Source organism: Urtica dioica, chromosome 7, assembly GCF_054948205.1.
Source record: "Urtica dioica subsp. dioica isolate 48M chromosome 7, U.dioica_male_clone48M_v1_H2, whole genome shotgun sequence".
In the NCBI taxonomy this organism is placed as follows: domain Eukaryota; kingdom Viridiplantae; phylum Streptophyta; class Magnoliopsida; order Rosales; family Urticaceae; genus Urtica; species Urtica dioica.
The window spans coordinates 38275236-38288796 of NC_142762.1; the positions used below are offsets into that span (position 1 = coordinate 38275236).

At 37.2% G+C, this 13561-nt stretch overlaps 1 protein-coding gene across 1 annotated transcript; it reads left to right on the forward strand.

The window, feature by feature from the left end:
* The first annotated feature begins 10916 nt into the window (after positions 1-10916).
* LOC149391364 (putative indole-3-pyruvate monooxygenase YUCCA4) lies at positions 10917-12908 on the forward strand. The gene is made up of 4 exons (XM_089619979.1): positions 10917-11531; positions 11611-11859; positions 12002-12124; positions 12497-12908. The coding sequence occupies exons 1-4, from the start codon at positions 10917-10919 to the stop codon at positions 12728-12730; spliced, it is 1221 nt and encodes a 406-aa protein (XP_089476105.1). The 3' UTR covers positions 12731-12908.
* The last annotated feature ends 653 nt before the right edge of the window (positions 12909-13561 follow it).

Here is a 13561-nt window from a genome sequence, read left to right on the forward strand (position 1 = left end):
AAGATCCACTTCACCGGATGACCACGAAGAAATTTATTTTTCAGTCTATATAGACTTTTATCTAACGAAAAACTTGAATCGGGACAGGGGATGACGACTAATCCGTCTCCTAAAAAAGCAAACTAAGGAATAAAAATCCACTAAATAAAGTATCCAACACCACAAAGATAAAATAACGCAACCAAAATGAGTCGTCTAAGAACCGTCGAACTCTAAAGCTGACCATATGAAACCGGGGAAATGAGATCTCCTGGTCCCGTCCCATATATTACGGGAAATGGGACTCTCGGAACCGTAAAAAATGGTATCGGGAAATCCTGAAACCATTTTCCACGCTACCGAAAATTCCCGATAGCATATTTCGCGGTTCCGGGATTCTCATATTTCTCATATTTATTTTTTCCATTTTATTTTACTCATGAATGCATTTAAAAATAAATAAATAAAAAATCATATATTTTCAATTAAAAAATACAATTTTAAAAATATAGCATTAAATAGTGCTAAACGAGGATCCCAGTTCCGTCTCATTTCTCGGATGGTTCTGGAACAAAAGTCCCGCTACCACATTTCAAAATACGGTTTTTTCTCATTTATCGTATGGTATCAATAATACGGAAAATGGGGTCCCACGTACGTGATCTCATATGGCCACCTTTACGCGCACCCAACAACCACTCGCAAATCCAACCAACACCGGATTCCTAGAGCCGAGAGTTGGGAAACTGGAGTGATGTTCAACCTCTGTTTTGAGCGCCTCTATAGACTGAAATGATGGATCGAGATCGAATGAGAGACATCGATCTAAAAAAGTGGGAACTGTCGATGACACCAACAGTGCCCAAGAAGGTTGTGCGCCAGAGTTTCAGTCAGAAGGGATTGAGAACTACGACCATGTCGAGAAGAACTTAGATCGAGGATAGCCATATCGGAAAAAACGCCAACGCTTTTTCTGAGGAAGCGGAGTTGGAGTCCACAATGGCCGAGAAAAATATCTCCAACAGCGTAATTGAGTGTCAAAAATAAACTATGCATCGTTTAATTAGTATTTTATATAAATCATTATTTTTTTAAATCATTTTTATATATTTTACATAAATAAGTAAAACACTCCTTAGATTTTGAAAATTATAAGCTTCGTTCACTTGCTAATAAAAATGCTCACACTTTTTAGCTGTATATTTTATAACATAATAGAATAACGTTTAATTCAAGATTCAACATTCAAGGACTACGTCGCCTATACTTGTTTAATAGAAAATTATATTGTAATTAATAAATAGACTTTAGATATAATTCAATAAACTTTATCGAGAGTTTTAATACAGTCTAAATCTCACATCTTCTCTTAAAAGAAATATTTTCAATAATATAAAATATGAAAATTGGATTTTATGACGCTTTTAACTAAAAATACTCTATTTATAATACTAAGAGCATCTCCAATCATGATACAAAATTTTGATTTAAAATACATCTTTGCATCAATAAACAGTGTTTTTTACTCCAACTCATCTCTACTTTACATCTCGTTAAAGAATATTATGGGAATATTCTTTTCCACTTGAATTTTTTAAATTACAGTTTTAAATCTATCATACTTTTATATTTAACAAATTTGCTCAAAATAATTGTTCTTTTCATATCACCAAATTTGTATATGTGATTTAATTTTATGTATAAAAACACATGAAATAAAATTTGGATCTATTACATCAAACATGCCACTTTATTAATTGTTATATTTATTTCAATTGTCTATGTAGTATTTTGGGTTAATTGTAGTATTTGTTGTTAATGTATGAGTTGTATTTAGATTGAAGTATTTTAGAATATATATTTAATAATTTAAACAGTTTTGAGAGCAAAAATAGTTGAACGTGTATCTTTCTTTATTACTGAATCACGTTTATATAAGATTACAAGCTAACAAGATATCTAAATAATAGCTAACAATCTAACTGACTACTAAAGACTTGGAAATAAATAAATAAACAGATAACTACTCCTAATTAATCTCAACTAATCTAGTTAGCCGAATTAGTCTAATATACACGTAATCTAACACTCCCCCTCAAGTTGGTGCAAAGATATCTCTCATGCCCAACTTGCTTAGAAAATCTTCAAACTTCTGTCTGTATAAACCCTTTGTGAACACGTCAGCTAGCTGTTCGTTTGTTGGAACAAATGGCATACAGACTTCTCCTTTTTCCAGCTTTTCTTTTATGAAATGGCGATCGATCTCCACGTGCTTTGTTCGGTCGTGCTAGACGGGATTGTGAGCTATGCTGATCGCAGACTTGTTGTCGCAGAACAGCTTCATCGACAAGCTAGACTCAATCTGCAACTCTTCTAAGATGCGTTTGATCCATATCACTTCGCAGACCCCATGTGCCATCGCACGAAACTCTGTTTCAGCGCTACTACGAGCCACCACCGGTTGCTTTTTGCTTCTCCAAGTGACCAAGTTTCCCCAAACAAACGTACAGTAGGCTGATGTGGATCTCCGGTCATCTAGATTTCCTCCATAGTCTGCATCCGTGAAGACTTCAATCTGCTTGCTTTCGGTCTTTGTGAAGAAAATGCCTTTACCTGGACTTCTATTGAGGTAGGTAATATTCTATACACAGCCTCAAGATGACTTTCGGAAGGGCAATGCATGTATTGACTTACAAGACTAACTGCGAACGTGATGTCGGGGTGTGTGTGAGCCAAGTAAATCAATTTCCCGACAAGCATTTGGTACCTCGCTTTGTTGGCCGGGGATTATCCTTCCTTCTTACTCAGCCGGTGATTGGGGTCGATTGGAGTTGACGCGGGTTTGCAGCCGAGAAGACCAGTCTCGTTCAAGAGATCGAGTACGTATTTCCGCTGCGAAATAGCGATGCCCCTCGGTGATCTTGCTACTTCCATCCCCAAGAAATATTTGAGGCTTCCTGAGTCCTTTATCTCAAACTGTTGCGCCAAGAAGTGCTTCAATCTCGCAAGCTCTTCTTCATCGTCTCTTGTCATGACCATATCATCAACGTAAAAGATTAATATGGCCATTTTACCTCCCTTCGTGTGCTTGTAGAACATGGTGTGGTCCGAGTGTGCTTGCTTGTATTTTTGATCTATCATGGCTTTTGAGAATCGTCCAAACCAAGCCCTCGGGGATTGTTTAAGGCCATACAAAGCCTTCTTTAGTCTATACACCTTTCCTTGTGAGTTGTTGTCGAAGCCGGGTGGTGCTTGCATGAATACTTCTTCTTCTAGCTCTCCGTTCAAGAAAGCATTCTTGACCTCAAATTGTAGCAATGGCCAATCTAAATTCACAGCCAAAGAGATCAAAACCCGAACAGTATTGAGCTTCGCAACCGGGGCAAAGGTTTCCTCGTAGTCGAGGCCATAGGTTTGGGTGAACCCTCGAGCGACAAGCCTTGCTTTGTATCTTTCCACTTTTCCTTCGGCATTGTATTTGACAGTAAAGATCCACTTGCAATCCACTGTTCGTTTCCCCTTAGGCAGATCGGTCATTTCCCACGTGTCGTTTTTCTTTAGGGCCCTCATCTCCTCCAAGACAGCCTCATTCCACTTCGGAACACTTAGAGCTTCGTGTATCGAGCTAGGAACCTCATCATTAGTTATCATGGTGGTGAAGGCTCTAAAACTAGGTGATAGATTTTGATAGGACACATAGTTTGATAGAGGATATAGTGGGAAATTGGTGCATGTTCTAGTACCTTTTCGGGTGACAATGGGCTCATCTAGATCACTAAGGGCTGTTTCTTGGGTTTGTGATGAGTCATGAGATAAAGGACTGTTACCTTGACTAGGTTTGGATGTTGGCAATGTGGGGGAATCACTTGTCCTCGTAAGCTCCCTCGAGTGAACACTGAATTCGGGAGATTGGTCCTCCATAGGACTAGTTTCAGATTCATTAAATGAGGAAATATCATTATTTGCATTTAATTTAGGGACACCATTAGATTGAGTATTTTCCGAAGTACTATTTTTATTTTCAGAAGCAGTGCCTTTATTTTCCAAACCAACAGTAACATATTCTTTGTTTCCAGATTCAATAGCATTTTCCGAAACAGGTAACACTTGTGTTTTCCAAAACTGATCTTCATTATTATTATTCTCCCCCTGAAGATAAGGTTTATAAAAAAAAAGGTTTTGTTTCAGAAAATGTGACATCCATACTTATAAAAAGTTTACCCGAGCTAGGATCAAAACATTTAAAACCTTTTTGAGTTGGAGAAAAACCTAGAAACATACATTTAATTGCCCTAGGATCTAATTTACCTCTTTTATGATCATGAATATGTACAAATGCCGTGCATCCAAAAATTTTCGGAGATAAATTACTAAAGCATTTATTTTTTGAAAAATAATTTTGAAGTGCTTTTATGGGGGAATTGTAGCTTAATACTTTGCTAGGCATTCTATTAATTAGATATGTAGCCATAAGTATAGCATCTCCCAAAAAACGTTTAGGAACGTTCATAGAAAACATTAAAGCTCGGGTAACCTCAAGTAGATGTCTATTTTTTCTTTCGGCAATACCATTTTGTTGAGGTGTATCAACACAAGAACTATGATGAATAATGTCTTTTTCGATTAAAAATGGTCCTAAGATTTTATTGAAATATTCCCTGCCATTATCGGTCCTTGGGATTTGAATTCGAGTTTGAAATTGTTTTTCAATCATAGTCTCGGCTGCCTCTGATTTTTCTTTCAACAAATAAATCCAAGTGTTTCGTGTGTGATCATCAATGAACGTAATAAACCATCGGGTTCCTGGTATATTTTTTATATGGGAAGGTCCCCACATATCACTATGTATTAATGAGAATGGTTTTGAAGGAGTATATTTAACAGATGGAAAATATGTTCTTTTATGTTTGGCTAACTCGCAAATTTCACACTGCAAAGACTCGAGATTTTTATTACGAAATAAATTTGGAAATAAATGTTTTATATACCCAAAACTAGGGTGACCTAAACGAAAATGCCATAACATTATTTCATCATTTAAGGGAAAAAAAACTAGAACATGTAGTTTTTTGAATTTCTTTACTCGAGTTAGCTTCCGAGCCGATGTGATAGAGTCCCCCGTGCGCTTCAACATTGCCAATCATCCTCCCTGAGTACAGATCCTGAAGAGTACAACCAGTAGGTAAAAAGGTGAGTTTGCATTGGCTTTCAGTGACTAGCTTGTCCACAGATAAGAGATTACATGTTAGATTAGGGACATGTAAAACATTGTTTAGTGTGAGGGATGAATTGAGAATGATAGAACCTTTCCTGGCAATAGCTGAGAGAGACCCATCGGCAATTTTAACTTTATCATAGCCAGAACATGGGAAATATGAGGTAAAAAGGTAAGAAGATCCGGTCATATGGTCACTAGCACCTGAGTCTATGATCCATGAGGTAGGATTATTTGTGGAAATACTTAGGGTTGTTTTGAAACTACCTTTATGGGCAAGAGAGGATGAGGAAGGTGATGATAACTTATGTGAGGTCCACAGCTGGTACAGTTGCTCTATGTCTTCTTTGTTGAAGAAATTCTGCCCCGGTGAAGATTCGGTCCCTTGCTCGTTGGAGACGGTCTGAGATGCTTGGTACACACCTCTATTATCCCGGGAGGGCCGTTGAGATAACTGAGAGTCGGCTGGCTTGCCATGAAGCTTCCAACACCTGGCCTTGACATGGCCAAGTTTGTTGCAGTGGTCGGAGGTGGGCCGGTCGGATTTGTTCCTTGAGAAGCGTTGGTTCGAGTCGGACCTCAATGACATCATGGCGGTGGTGGTGTCTCCCTGATTGGTTGTAGCGTCGGGTATGCTGGATCCGAGCATGACTTGACGACGACTCTCTTCCCGGCGAACTTCTGCGAAGACCTCTCGGGTACTCGAGAATGGCTCTCCGCCGAGTACTCTTCCTCTCACTTCATCAAGATCTTGGTTCAGCCCAACTAAAAACTCGAAGACTCGCTCCTTATTGATGGTTTTCTGATAAAAAAATACTATCGGCAGGGCAGCTCCACTCATAGTTACAGTAGAGGTCTAGCTCTTGCCACAGCATCTTCAGGTCAGTGTAGTATTGAGTGACCATCTTGTCACCCTGCTTCGCCTTTCTCATCCGAGTCTTGATCTCGAAGAGTTGTCCAGCATTTCCGAGATCTGAATACGTCTCCTTCACCGCTGTCCAGATCGCGTGTGCTATTGGAAGAAACAGATGGGTCCGTCCTACATTAGTCTCCATAGAACTTACCAGCCATGACATGACCATGGAGTTTTCAGCCTCCCACTTCTCATAACCGGCTTGGTTTGCAGCAGCATCTGGCTTCGTCGTCATTCCTGATAGGTAGCCGAATTTTCCTCTTCCCTGCACAAAGAGTTTAACCGACTGGGACCACTCCATGTAGTTTCCTCCATTGAGTTTATGTGAGGTGATGGAATGATTTTGGAGAAAGTCTGTGGTAGAGTTAGAGCTCGATCCTCCAGATTGATAGGTGTTTCTGGTAGAACCGGTGCTGTTTATACTTGGTTCGGCCATTTAGAATTGGCAGGAACCTATAGGTGTTTTACAGCTCTGATACCATGAGAGCAAAAATAGTTGAACGTGTATCTTTCTTTATTACTGAATCACGTTTATATAAGATTACAAGCTAACAAGATATCTAAATAATAGCTAACAATCTAACTGACTACTAAAGACTTGGAAATAAATAAATAAACAGATAACTACTCCTAATTAATCTCAACTAATCTAGTCAGCCGAATTAGTCTAATATACACGTAATCTAACAAGTTTTATTAAAATATATACGTTGGTGACAAAATTGTAGCTACAAATTCAAATAGGGTCAATAATATAATTATTAAAAGTTTTGGTATTACAAATTTTTTATACATCTATGAATAGTGGGGATCTATATTTAGATCACCACTATTGAAATAAGATGCAAATATAGAGAATGCATCAAATTATAGATCATGATTAGAGTGAAATCTCTAAATGTTGATGCAAAATGCATCACCATTGGATCACCATTGGAGATGGTCTAAAGATAATATCGAAAAGGTTCTTCTTTTTTATGATAATATTGAAAAGGTTCTAAAATATGTATTTCCGAAAACAAATAAATAAATAAAAACATTAAGAGTTAACACTCAGAAAAGTAGTGGTCTGGTTTTATTTTCAAAACTTTATAGAGAAGCGAAAAACGGTCAAAAATCAAAAGTGTTGTGACATCATCATCACCACCACAACTTCGAGATGAGGAAAAATCTTAGTACAAAATCTGGATAATTAACGAAGCAAAATATATAAATAAAAGCTGTGTCAGCGTATAAGAGCTCCATCCTTAAAACCCCAACCGTCGGATCTTAATCGGACGCCTGGCGATGCGTCTTTTGAGAACGAACGAGCGGCTAAGATTGAACGTTTCTCTTATTCTCACGCTACAGAAGATCCGGATTGGAAAGGAGGATATAACTCGGGAGTCAAATTAATCTTTGCAACGACGCAGCAGGGAGTGACACGTGGATAAGCGTTGTAATGACAGTAGTACCCTCGGGCCCATCAAGTCAGAGTGCACTACTCCTCATACAAATAAAATTCCGCTACTACTCACAGTCTTCCCGAATGCCAAAGGCCTGTGGTTTTTTGGATATGGGCTGTGTGTCAATAATACTGCTGAAATCCTATAACATAAGTATCTCAGCGAGTGTCATCGACGTAGAATTGTCAGGGTTGTTTTGGTCACTCAAAATAAATCTCAGTGGGACCCACTTTCGGGAGAATCTTGGATCTCTCATTGGACAGAGAGAGACGTACTGACAAACACGACGACTCGTGACGTCACCCTCGCGAATCGTGCTAGCTGGTCATGGACTTATGTTGATGAAGAGACTGTTGGTCAATTGGATAATTTTATGCTTAACAATGTCATATTCACTTTTAGCTTATATAGGATAAATTAAAAAAAGAATCAAGGCTTGCATATGAAAATGGATGCACTATCTATTGCCTAGGAGCATCTCCCTAACTACAAATATTATCATTAATAGATGAAGAATTTGTTGTAATTAATTAATTTTTTAAATGTTTTATTTGAAAAATAATCTATCAAGCCAAAGTGAATTAAATTAACTGTTTTAGTTAATTTAATTTACTTCGGTCTGATGAGTTATTTTTTTAACAAAATAAAACTTTAACTATATTTTAAAATGAGGGTGTACTATTGGCATGCTGACCTGATTGTCCCATAATAAAAACCACGAATATACCATCAATTTTTATTATAATTTGATTTTTATATCATACATTATATCATCAATTACATTGAACAATTAAATACAAATTATAAGATATAATTTTCCAACGTCAATATCGGGATTGAATCCTAGTCCTCTCGCAATGATCACCTCACAGACAAGAGTTCTTACCACCCAAGCTAAGTCATTACCATCAATTAAAACCAAATAAAGTAAAGATAATCTAGCTTCACTTGTTGTATAATGTGTAATTGGCAGTCTAGGATCCACGCACATTAAAAAGACCATACATAAATCCACTTTAACATATCAAGACTCACAACCTCAAATTAATGAAACTAAAACTAATTTGATGGTGCTAAAATCATATGATAAAAATGTATTTCTTTTATAAATTTGATTAAAAAATTATTACTTTATCTTCTCGTAGATAATAAATCCTAACATTTTTCCAATTTGCAATCTAAAATCTTATAACAATGTTAAAATTTTCAAAATCTTGTAAACTAGTTAAATGTCATATATTTTCCTTTTACTAGATCAAATGCTTGATGATAGTTCCTTTTTGAACTAGTACATTCATATTTATATTTATGATGTTCGTGTCCAAGTAATATTGCCAATGAAATTAGATATTATCAATCTTCATTCATCAAGTTCAAATAATTAGTATTGACAAAGTTTTCTCGTCAAATTAATTTTCTTATACGCCTTTATAAATTTACAACTTTTAACCTAAATTTTACTTTTTTAGTTTAAAATTATAAAAACATTTCATATTTATCACCCCTTAATATTTTTTTTTCTTACACAGAAAATTTAGAATGAAAAAAATTTAATCAATTTTGTTTTGCTTGTTACAAATTCTAGATCAGATGATTCAGAAAAATTGACTACAAGAGCAAAGTATTTTTAGTTTGAGTAGATCCTCTAATTAAGACCTAAGAACTTAAATAAAACTCGTAAAACGACATAGGTAAATGTCGTTCGAGTTACAAAGAGTTTTGGGTTGTTAACTTTCAACACGAGTTCGACGGTCGTCAACATCGAATACGCCGGTAAGTTATGGCCAAAAGAATGCCACGTGGCTAATGAGCGGTTGTTGACACGGTAAAAGTATTTTTCTGACGTGGCGATCCTCGTCATACGCGCTTCAATGCACGCTCTTTATATAACCACTATCACATGATAAGTTCGTATATATGTTCTTTTTGTCCCATGATTAATATTTACATCCCTTTTGTATTTACTCCTTTTGGGAAGACATTCATAAACTCAATGGGTCACGTGCCTCTAAAAAAATATCTTTTAAAACGGGAATACAAACGTTGATTAAAAAAAAAAGGAATAAAAACCATTGTGCAGCTGTATGTTCATATTATTATATAGCATAAAGTTATTTTTAAGATTGTACTTCAGTACAAGGAATTCCCGTACGTCAATATTTTACTATATATATAAAATCTCAGCCAGGTTTTATATCTTAGAATATAAACTATAGACGTTCAAACTCAATGGTCACGTGCCTCTAAAAAAATATCTTTTAAAACGGGAATACAAACGTTGATTAAAAAAAAGGAATAAAAACCATTGTGCAGCTGTATGTTCATATTATTATATAGCATAAAGTTATTTTTAAGATTGTACTTCAGTACAAGGAATTCCCGTACGTCAATATTTTACTATATATATAAAATCTCAGCCAGGTTTTATATCTTAGAATATAAACTAGAGACGTTCAAACTCAACCATCTAATTAATAATAAACTTGGTAATAAAAACCTAGTGGAAGTTGTTGCACATAAACTATAATAGACATCATCTTATATGGACTCTCTTTTTTTTTTCTTTTTTTATTTTTTATTTTTATATAGAGAGAGCAATGGAAAAATTCGAAAAATCCAATCTCTCGCGTGTACTGGAAGGATAACATTCCAAAGTAACCACCACAATGAGGACAGAGTGAAAAATAACAAGAATAGGAAAAAAACAGATGCGAGTTTAAAATTTTTGTTTGTTTAGTATTTTTAACAATTTCAAGGATATACGTGGAGAGTATTAATGAGCAATTGCTTTCAAAGAAAAGATTTGGTGCGTTGTTTATATTGTAGCGTTGCTTCGAAGTTGCAGAGAGAGATAGAGAGAAGAGGCACAGCGCTGCGAGCGAGTGAGTTGGTATTTTCGTCAACAGTGTCCCTAAAAAACAAACAAGACTCGTCATAATAACCAACTTAAAAGGAATACTAAAAACGGTGTTTCTCTTCTTCACACACTTGTTATATTTACAGATATAAACATAAATATATACACATATATATTGCGTCTACTACTAGCTCCAGTACTATTATTGTGTATATGTACACTAGCCTAGAGTGGGGTGACATGTCAAACACTCAATACACATATCCATATTACTATATATATGTGTAGCCTAGCATTTCCCATTCCCAAAACCCCCCATTCGTTTCCTCTGCATAAACGCAGCGACAGCAATTGCGAAAAAAAACAAAAAAAACTATACATACGGAAACAAATTAAGCGCCTGAAGAGAAAATGCCTTGAGAAACAAAACAGAAAAAAAAAAACTCTCTCCCTCAACAAACCCTCTCCAAAGCCTAGCTTAGTATTATTTTTTTTTTTTTTTAAGAAATGAGGGGTTCAACGGAAACGGTGTGGGTTAAAGGCCCAATAATAGTGGGCTCAGGCCCATCAGGGATCGCCGTGGCGGCGTGTTTGTGGCGGCAAGGAATTCCGTCGATAGTTCTAGAAAAGTCTGGAAGCATAGCTTCCTTATGGAAAGAGCGAAGCTACGACAGACTCAAACTTCACCTCCCAAAGCACTTCTGCAACCTCCCACACCTCCCATTCCCTCGCCATTTCCCAAAATACCCCTCCAAAGGCCAGTTCGTCTCCTACGTCGAATCCTACGCCCACCACTTCCACGTCAGCCCTATCTTCCGCCAACCCGTCCTATCCGCCGCCTTCGACTCCGCCGCCGGACTCTGGACCGTCGTCACTCCCGACCACCGCTTCGTCTCCCGCTGGCTCGTCGCCGCCACCGGAGAAAACGCCGACCCCTTCCGCCCCGAAATCCCCGGCCTCGATCGATTTCCCGGCAAGGTCGTTCACACCTCCGCTTACAGGTCCGGCCACGAGTTTCGCGGACAGAGAGTGCTCGTCGTCGGATGCGGAAACTCCGGCATGGAAGTCAGCCTGGATCTCTGCCGGAATAACGCCCTCCCTCACATGGTCGTCAGAAACTCCGTGAGTACATACATCGATCAAGATAATTTTATCGTTCTTGTTGGACACGCTGTGTATTTACAGTTTTTTTTTTTTTTAGGTACATGTATTGCCGAGAGAGGTAATGGGATTCTCGACGTTTGGGATAGCTATGGCGCTTCTGAAATGGCTTCCATTGAAGCTCGTGGACAAGGTTCTTCTACTTGCTGCGAGCTTGACTCTGGGGAATACGGACCGATTGGGCCTGAGGCGGCCCAAAACCGGCCCAATGGAGCTCAAGAACGCCACCGGAAAAACCCCGGTTCTTGACGTTGGTGCTTTCTCGTTAATCAAAGCTGGCAAAATAAAGGTGACTACAATTTAATTCATTTGCATTCGTACATTTGTACTTTGGGGAACAGTTACACGTATATGTATTTAGTGTTCCAACTTTTTTTTTTTTTTTTTTTTTATCGATTTTTAAATTAATTCCTTTTGTCCAATGATTATAGATTATGGAAGGAGTGAAAGAGGTAACGAGAAGCGGAGCGAAGTTTGTTGATGGACAAGAGAGAGAGTTCGATTCCATTGTCTTGGCTACCGGGTACAAGAGCAATGTTCCTACTTGGCTTCGGGTAAAATAAAATTGATTATTAATATTATGTATCAATAAACAACAAAACAACTTCATGGATTTAATGTTATTTACCTAGTTTGCCATCTCCATCGGTTTTGGTTATTTTTTTTTTTAGTTTTTAGCTCTATCTTATTATGAATCACATGTCCTTTTCCTCTTCCTTGGAGCCATGCAATGAAACGGACCAGCACTACCTTACAAATCCTTTCTTTTTCTCCATGCAAAATTGAATAAAAATGACAGCTGAATTCTGTTTTTTTTTTTTTTTTTTTTTTTTTTTGTGGTGGTTTAGTTTTTAATCGAAAGAGTTATTAAAATAGTTGGTACATAATTAATGTTTGTGTATATCTTTTTTGTTTTTTTTTGGCAGGGATGTGATTTTTTCAACAAGGATGACGGAATGCCTCGGACGCCGTTTCCTGACGGATGGAAAGGTGATAACGGTCTTTACACGGTTGGTTTCACGAGGAGAGGCTTGTTGGGAACGTCCTCTGACGCCGTTAAAATTGCCGAAGACATTGCTCAGCAGTGGAGAATAGTCAACGACGAACGCAAGACTTTTTCTTCTCCAGATTCCAATATTGTTCTGCTACATAAACCGTAACCGATTTCGAATATTGTTATAGAATTTTTTTTTTTTTTTAAAGAAGAAAAAGAGAGAAGAGAAGATAAATTATAATATATAGTGTTCACGTTAGCCTATCCAGTATCAACTACTAGCCAGAACTGTATTTTTTTTTTTTTTTTTGTTCCTATTCACACCTATATTTGGTTAAGCGAAATCCGATGTAAATATATCATAAATGTAACAATTTTGCTTCTCGTTTTTGTTTATTTTCACACCTTAATTTGATGTATGTTTCTTGGCATAAATATTTGTATAGATGGAAACTTTTCTTTTCTCAAATTCGTATCGCTTTCACAACGTTAAGGTCTTGTTTGGTAAGAGAGAAAAGAGGAATGATGAAATAAAAAAGATAGAATGAACAGTGGAAATTAATCACTTATGTTGTTTGGTAGAGATGATGGAAAGCAATAAGAAGATAGGATAAATGACATTTTTGGTCCCTCATCTTTGACCACTTTAACAAGTTGTATCCCGAACGAAAAAAACTGCTTTATCAATCCTTTATGATAGTCACTTTTTCATTTTCAGTCCTTCTGTTAGCATTGTTGTTAAAATTGACTGAAAATTCTCACGTGTAAAACAAAAAAAAAGGAAATTATGAGAATACTTGTTGTCGCAGTTTTTCGGACAACGATTTAGGAGTCGTAGACGGTTAGACCCAAGGCCGGACCAAGTGGTCTCGCCTCGACTCGAGCGTTTCGGGCTTGGTATCCCAAGCCGTCCCTTAGCTGTAGATGGTCTCTATCTCGTCCAAGCACCTGAAACGTGAACAGAAAGGTGTGAACTACAAAGGGGAAACAGAGGGGT

Bases quoted from the DNA above. Each gene is read 5' to 3' on its own strand.
- LOC149391364 (XM_089619979.1), top strand. From the start codon at position 10,917: ATGAGGGGTTCAACGGAAACGGTGTGGGTTAAAGGCCCAATAATAGTG. The intron at 11,532-11,610 runs GTGAGTACATAC...TTTTTTTTTTAG, and splicing joins ACATGGTCGTCAGAAACTCC to GTACATGTATTGCCGAGAGA. The intron at 12,125-12,496 runs GTAAAATAAAAT...TTTTTTTGGCAG, and splicing joins ATGTTCCTACTTGGCTTCGG to GGATGTGATTTTTTCAACAA.